Raw genomic sequence first — 8,410 nt, 5'->3', positions numbered from 1 at the left:
AAAAATATTATTGTCATTTCATAGAATAAGGGTTGTAATTTGTTAGTTGTGATTTCGTTTTTCAAATTTCAACGTAAGCGTATTTAAGTAATTTTCCTACGAAATTTAATTTCATATACTAATAATTTAGGAACGGCTTTTATCTTAAAACAATTGAAATAAAGCGATGGTTTTAAACAAGCAGCACAATTTTTGGAAGACGCAGCGAAACCTTTCATAATACTCAATTTTCTTCTATCAGTTTTTTAAAATATAAGACACTAATGACTAAGCTTATACAGACCAGATATAAAATAGGCGAAAAATATATGAGCTCATTAAATTTCCCAATAAAATTTTTTTTCAACCTTCTATTATGTATTTTAGGCTTCAGACTTCCCCTCATGATGTATCCTGCATCCTTTAGAGTGTGTTTGGTATGAGAAATTTGGAGGGGAGAGAGGGAGAAGGATTTTAATCATTTCCTCTTGTTTGGCAACATACAAATTTTAAGAAGGGAGGGAAAATTTTTCCCTCCCCTCCCCTCCAAAATTGGGAGGATTTAGAGGGAAAGGGTAATATTTTGTCATGTTATAACTATTATCTCCATATTTATTTTTAATATCCCCATACTACCCTAAATCCTTTTCTTCTTGTCTCTTTCGCATGTAAATGTGAAATTTGAAAAGATAAAATGGACAATTCAATGAAAAAAGTTTTGAGAATTTAAATTTTGACATATATAATTTATATATATCAAAATTTAAATCCTCAGAGCTTTGTAGTCATAAAAATAAAAACAAATGAAAACGAGATCTCATGTCTAATGAGCTTATTTGTTTGACTAAATATTTCATTTAAAAAGGGATATAGTGTAAGTTGTGGCTGAACATTCTTTCAGCATTCTTTTTAACAATACTTCACGTTCTAAAGTATATTAGAATTTTGGTATAAGTATTGCTTAATATATTAAATGTTATTTACAATTCTATTTTATTAAACAATCTATAAAATTTGAAGAAATAATCTTAAATAAAATAAGGGTAAAATTGTTCATTTTAAAATATTTTTCCCTCACCTCCCCTCATGAACTAAACAAGGTAATATTAAAACTTCTCTCCTCCCCTCCCCTCCCTTTTTATAAATCCAAATAAGATAATATTAAAATTCTTCCATTCTCCTCCCCTCCCCTTCCTTTAATTAAAATCCCTTCCCTCTCTTTCCTCTCATTAAGCCAAACGGACCCTTAAGGAACACGTCAATTAATATGATGCAAATTTTTGCAATGATGGTTATGTGTGTATTGGTTGAGTAAATGATAGATGAATTGATATAGAATAATATTCACTTCCTTATAGTAAGACCCGTTTTAAAGGAAACAAAAAAATTTTATTTAAATTTTCAAGTGGATATTAATTATGACGCAATTTTTTTATGACTCCTTAAGATGTCATTCTTATTGTTTTAGTTATTTGATATTCTGTAATATATATTAAATCATATCTAAGCATTGTTCGACATTATTAGACATGAATTTGTATAATTTTTTCACTTTCAACAAAAATCAAATAATTTAACCTCTTTTTTTTTTTGCCTTAGTTTAGTGAGGACTTTAAGTCCATCTTATAATAGGAACAAAATCATTGCATCATATCAAGATTTAAGGACAACATAAGACTCATATTGAATCATAATTATGAGGCTCAATTAATTAAAGTGACAATTAAAAAATTAATTCAATCAAAGTAGGAGAATATTTTATATAAAAAATAAAACATCCAATAAAAAAGTGCTAATGGCTGCTAGCAATCAATTGTAAGTCATTTCATCCAATCCAATTATAACAATAATAATATAATAATAGAAACTGGAGTATTCTTCTTAAAAAATATATTTTGTTGAAGACTTTGACTAAAATAATTGTTAATTATTTATTAAATATATTTGGTTGGTTAGAGGGGAGGGGAGGAGAAATGAGCCCCTCCCCTCATTTGGTTAAAAATTTTAGAGGAGAGGAAAGCCAAAATGTCCTCTCCTCTTCCCTCCCCTTCCTTCTCCCATTCTAGCTCCCTTCCAAATTGGGGGTTTTTTTGGAAGGAAGCTAAATTTTTGGATCATCATACCCTCATAGTTTTTTTAATATTTCACTACTACCTATAAAATATATTATTATAATATTTATTTCAAATAAAAAATATATTATCCTAAGTATAAAAAATATAAATTATTATAATTAAAAAATATATTATAACAAAAATTAAAAAAAATAAAAAATATTTAAATAAAAATTATAATATTATAAAATTTTTTTTTTTATAAATATATTATTTATTAAATATGTTTTAAATCTGAAAAAAAGGATAGCCTAAAGAGAATAAAATTTTATTTTTCTTAGAGCATATAAAATTTGTTAATTTGATTATTTCAAATATATTATTATATTAATTAGAATAAAAAATTACTATACCAATTTTTTAATACACATATTAGCATGATAAGACTGAGTTTTCATTAAATTATATAATTTAAATTAAGATGTAAGTTAATTTATATAATATATCAATAAAAAATATAAACTAATATGTAAGGGTAAAATAGTAAATTGATTATTACTATCCCTTCCCTCCTTTTCTTGAACTAAACAAGGGATCATTAAATATCATCCCCTCCCTTTCTTTTTAATTAAACCAAACAAAGTGATAATAAAACCTCCCCTCCTCTCTCTCTCCTACCCTCCCCTCAAACCAAACAGGCCTAAGGAGAGTGATGTTTCCAGATCTGAGGATTGTTCAGTATCAACTCATCTTTGATCACTGCACTTCTCGTGCTCTGCTAAACCCCTCTAGCTCGTTCTGATCTCAGAATCTCTTCTGTTCTCTCTTCAAAATAGCACTCTAATTTCCCCCGGGGGGAAGGTAACAATACATAATATATTTCCTTTTGGCTGTATTTTTGTCTATTTATATTATTATATTAAAGCTCTTCAATGGTGATTTTCAATATTAAGACTTATTCTGTATAACTGGATCTTGTAACTTCTAAAATTAAATATTTCATTTTAAAATTAGCAAGACTTATTTTTTATTTGTTTGGCAACTATTGTGTTCTCTGTTTTCTCTCTTTTATTTTCCTCTTCATCAATTTATTAGATATCATTTTTGGCAATAATGATTTTGCATTATCAAAATGTCTTATTTACCTTCTTGCTATATATATATATATATATATATATATATATATATTTATATATATATATATATAAATCTGCATGCAATTGTACATATTTTTATATTCTTATTTTTTAACGTGCCGTTTCCTTTAGTATTCTCTTTATTATTGTTGAAATCTCGAAACATTTGATAAATACGCATTCTGATATTTTTTGTATAGTTCTAATTATAATGTTGTAGCCATTTGATTTTTATATTGAATACTTTCAATTATAAAAAATTGGGAGTTTCTGGAAGAGGAGAACTGCAAAATGCTTGTTCCTTGCCTACTAAAAAAATAGTTCAAAAGAGAAATGCATATTCCTTGTGATATCAAAAAAATATCATATGAATGGATTAATTTTGATGATCTTATACTTATTACATATTTTCTATTATAATTAAAGCTTTCGCTTGTCTTTTTTTTTTTTTTTTGGTTAACAGGGTTTGTGTTCTTGTGTTTTGATTTGAGATTTCTTTTATTTTCTCCCATTTTACCTATGAAACGACGTTGAAATCTTTTTTTTTTTTTGACAAGGTAAGAATATATTCTAATTTGAATTTTTTTATTTTTTATTGTTTTATGTTTATATTATCATTTTTCTTTTACACACACACACATCAATTGGAGTATTGTATTATCATTTTTCTTTTACACACACATCAATTGGAGTATTCTTCCAATCATATTTAGCATTTTGATTATGACTTTCATTACAAAAGGATATGCGAAACTGTATGTTTAGTTGCATTTGAATGGAAAAACAAGCGGGCCAGGAAGCTTCATACCTTTTTAGTTATTCATAGTTAGCTGTGTCTTCTCCATGTTTGGCATTTTAAAATTTGTAAAATTAGTAGGACTTGTTTCTCTCAGTTCTTTGGCTACCGGTATGTTCTTTTTTCCTTCTATTTTTCTCTTCGTCAATTCTTAGATCAATTTTTTAATAATAATAGTTTTTTGATACATTAATAGTAATAGTTTTGCATGATCATTAGTTCTTATTTTCTTATTTTTATAATTCATGTTGAAATTTGCATGCCATTCAAGATTCTCTTTACTCTGATTGAAATCGCAAGAAATTGCTAAATATACGATATGATTTTTGTAGAGTTTTAATCCAAATATTTATATTGAAATCTCTTTTACATATTTCTGATTGACAGGATTTGCATTCCTGTGTTCTGGTTTGAGAATCTCTTTTATTTCCTCTTGGTTCAACACTGAAATCTGGAAAACAAAAAAAGGTAAGGATGTATTTTTATTTGATTGAGTCTATTTCTGTTATTTTTATATTGTGTTTATATGTTTTTATTACTATTTTCCTAACACACACGTATTTATATACGAATATGGCATTGCATGATCCAATATTTTTTAAAAAAGAAGAAGTACCTGATATAACATTTTGAATTTTGGACTTAGAAACATAAAAAATAACCTGAAATGAGCAAGTTACTGGACCTTAATTGAGATGAGTCTCAAAAGCTCCCTAAAAAGATAGAAGGATTTTCAAGGATCAAATGACAAAGAGAGAGTTTGTTGGGACCAAGAAATGAGAAAGATGAAGACTCTGATGAAGTCTCGAGAGCTGTTTACAGGAAATTGAGATGAATATAGGCTAGAAGTCATTATAATAGAGACCTTGATGAGATAGTTTCTAAGACTAAATATTAGCAGTGACGTTATCGTAATTTTAATAAATTTTAGGATGTTACACTTTACTAGGGAAAAAAAGTAAATATGATATTCTGAAACCTGTTAAATTGTGGGTGCATAACTCTATGTTCTCACTTTCGAGTTCATCAATTGCTTTCTTCTACCAAATGAAACCAGAAAGGAAAAAAAAAAGGTTAGGATATACGATAATCTTAATTTATTCTTATGTTAATATGGTAACACACACATAATACTATTAAGCCAATTCAATTAAAGAAAACCTTGTTTGAAAATTTTATTTCCAACTTTTTAGTAAATGTTTTTTTAATAAAAAGGATAATATACTAACACAAATAATCCATGACCGTAGACACTCGACTACACATTTGCCACGTCATGACAGCGTTAGACCGGGAAGGTCTAGTTTGTGGACACATATATATTGCGTCTTATAAAAATATTGATATTTCTGGATTGTAGTTTTAAATATTTGTTAAGTTAATATAAAGGTAAAGTCTATACCGTAATTACTAAAGAGACAACATATATTTATAATCAATATATTATAAAAATCATATATTTTTAAATTTTATATGTTTTAAATTTTATAAGAAATCTAAATTTTATATATTTATCATTTTTAAATCATATTTTTGTTTATCAATTAGGATAGAAGCATTAGAGCACTCCAATAGAATTTCTCCACTTGAGAGCAAAACCATGATCACGTTTTCTTCTTTACTGGTAGAAGTTTTACCCAAATCTAGGAATGAATACCAAAAACATAAAAATATTTCAACTTATATATATTTTTTAGAATATTAAAAGTAATTTTTAGCCTCTAATTTTATGGGGTTTCAAATTTTAATGTAGTCCAAATGACCTCCGATTTAAAACCACTACGCAAATCCAGCTTCAAAATGCATTCATTGAGTCATAACATATGACCTATAGTGAATTTCTTTCAGGATTCATCTTCATGTATTTTACTTTCTAAGATGATTATACTAAATACAAAATTAGTATATATTTTTCTCCTTTTTTAGTTAGTCTCCTTTATTTTTCATCTTATTAAAATCATTATGCTTGTATTTCACAACTTAAATCAAGATAGAAAGATAGAATAACATTAACTTTATTTCCATGTTAGATGAAGAGCATCGCTCCTAACTTTATAGAGAAGGCAACCCAAAGTTTAGTGGAATTGGTGAAAAATGAAGCTCAATATTTATGTTGCTTCAATAGTTATGTTCAAGAATATGAGCATGCAAAGGAAAGATTGAATGCAAAACTTGAAGATCTAAGGAGAATAATTGATCAAGCAAGAGGTGTTTCTCATATCACATTTGTTGCCCTACAATGGACACGTGAAGCTGAAGAACTCATTGATGTTGACATTAAGAAAGAGAAATGCCTTCATGACTTGTGTCTTAATTGCTGGCATCAATATCAAAAGGCAAAGACTTGGTGAAGCGGACTCTAGATATTGACAAACTTCTAGAGAGATGTAACTCTGACATAGTAGCAAGTCCAATTGATCTTCCAGGTATAAAATACCATTGCTTACCAAATTTCTTACATTTTGAGAGCAGAAAGTCAACATTTGAAGAACTTAAAAAGGCACTAGAAGATGAAGAAAACAATATGATTGGACTGGAAGGCTTAGGGGGAACAGGCAAAACCTCAATGGCAAAGGAAGTGGGTGTTGAATTAGAAGGATCCACGTTCGGAAAAGTCATCTTTCTTGTTGTCTCTAAGCTTCCAGATTTCAAAAAGCTTCGAGGTGAAATTGCTAGGAATTTGGATTTGAAATTAGAGAATGGAATGGAAGAAGTACCCCATCACAAAATATTGGCCAAAATCAAAGCATTAAAAGAAAAACTTCTTATAGTACTAGATGATGTGTGGATGGAGTTTGATCCCACAAAAGAGTTGGGGATTCCTCCTCCCCACCTGCAGAAGGGTTGTACTATATTGATAACCACCCGGATTGAAGAGATTTGTACAAAGATGGATTGCCAAAGAAACATTCATCTAGATGCATTGACTGATAAGGACGCATTGTCTCTTTTCCTCAAGCATACTACTAGTTCCTCTAATTTGGAGAGTTTGCCACTTATTGTGGAGCACTGCCATGGAGTACCAGTTGTAATTGTTGCTGTAGCAAGATCATTAAAAGGTCGACCTTCTAGAGTTTGGAAGGAAGCCTTGAGGAACTTGCAAAGCGGTGAGCCAATATTTAAGGTTCGTGATGATGATTTAAAAGGGGTCTATGAAGGTTTGAAGTTGAGCTATGATAATTTGAAAAATGAAAAAGCCAAAAAGCTCTTGTTGATATCTTCCCTATTCCCTGAAGATTTTAAGATTCCTATTGAGTTTTTAAATCAAAATTGGTGTAGGAATGGACCATTTTGGGGAAGTTGATAACTACAATGAAAGAAGAAGAAAAGTACTTGATGCTATAGCGGAACTCCTAGGTTCTTCTTTATTATTGGATGCGGGGAGGGAATGTGTAAAGATGCATGATTTAGTTCATGAAGTAGCCTTATTAATAGGAGAAAAGGATGTTCAATCTGTCATTGAATCTAAACAGCCTAAAAAGGGCTTGCAATGTTTATTTTGGAAAAGCAATTCTTTTCCAAGATACTTTGATGGTAGAAACCTTGAGGTTTTACTTTGGGTTCTAGATGACTTAGAGGATTTGGAAGTCCACGATACATTCTTCACAGAGATGAAAAAGCTCAAAGTTTGGTTTCTATGGAGTGAAGCTCTCTATCAAATTTCAGCTCCATCACTATTTTCATCAATTCAGTCATTTCAAAATATTCAAACTCTCAAGATAGGAAATTTTGCATTATGCGACAGCATCTCTATGTTGGGAAGGTTACCAAATCTTGAGAGTCTGTGGTTTGATCATTGTTTAATTATTAAATCACCTGGAGAAAATTTTGAGCTAGAGAAGTTGAGATTCTTAGGGATAGAAAATTGTGATATCAATATGAGTAATCCTTTTGAACTGATTGAAGCATGCCCAAAGCTAGAGGAGCTGACTTTTTTGAGAAATCTGTATGATGAGAAGGAAATAGAAAATACAATTTCTCATAAAGCATCTTTTCATACATTACAGATATACCAAATATCTTGTGATGGTCAGGATGAATTTTTAGATTATTTTGAGCAATGTGGTCCCCTGTCAAGATGCTTTAAGCCAAGACATTTAAGGCATTTAATCTTTGAGGCAACATTCAAGCAACTTGCTAAAACAGCTGAGGTTCTCATCTTAGATGGTTATGGAGAAACAAAACAGAAAAATCTAATCCCTGATATTGTTCTAGTAAACAACAGAGGCATGACTACTTAATCTTAATCTTAATTTGGATTTTTGGCATGACATGCAATGTCTTATTGATGCTGCGAACAACGTCTTTTTGATGTGAAGAATGCTTTTTCCAATTTAGTTGGACTATTCTTTCTGAAATGGGACTAAACAATATATTATTAATGGCCACTATAACCTTTGTCATCTCAAGACCTTGAAATTGAACGGGTGTCCAAACCTGACTTC

General features: G+C 29.4%; 1 protein-coding gene across 1 annotated transcript; it reads left to right on the top strand.

Annotated features, from left to right (window-relative positions):
* Window positions 1-6,531: 6,531 nt before the first annotated feature.
* On the top strand, window positions 6,532-8,206 carry LOC114740151 (putative disease resistance protein At1g63350). Its single transcript, XM_028928281.1, has 2 exons — window positions 6,532-7,123; window positions 7,245-8,206. Exons 1-2 carry the CDS (start codon window positions 6,532-6,534, stop codon window positions 8,204-8,206), a joined length of 1,554 nt encoding a protein of 517 aa, XP_028784114.1.
* The last annotated feature ends 204 nt before the right edge of the window (window positions 8,207-8,410 follow it).

Source organism: Neltuma alba, unplaced genomic scaffold (genome assembly GCF_004799145.2).
Source record: "Neltuma alba isolate B1F8T4 unplaced genomic scaffold, ASM479914v2 tig00003058_pilon, whole genome shotgun sequence".
Taxonomy (NCBI): domain Eukaryota; kingdom Viridiplantae; phylum Streptophyta; class Magnoliopsida; order Fabales; family Fabaceae; genus Neltuma; species Neltuma alba.
Note: the sequence above shows the minus strand (reverse complement) of the source record. Positions and strands in the feature narration are given on the sequence as shown.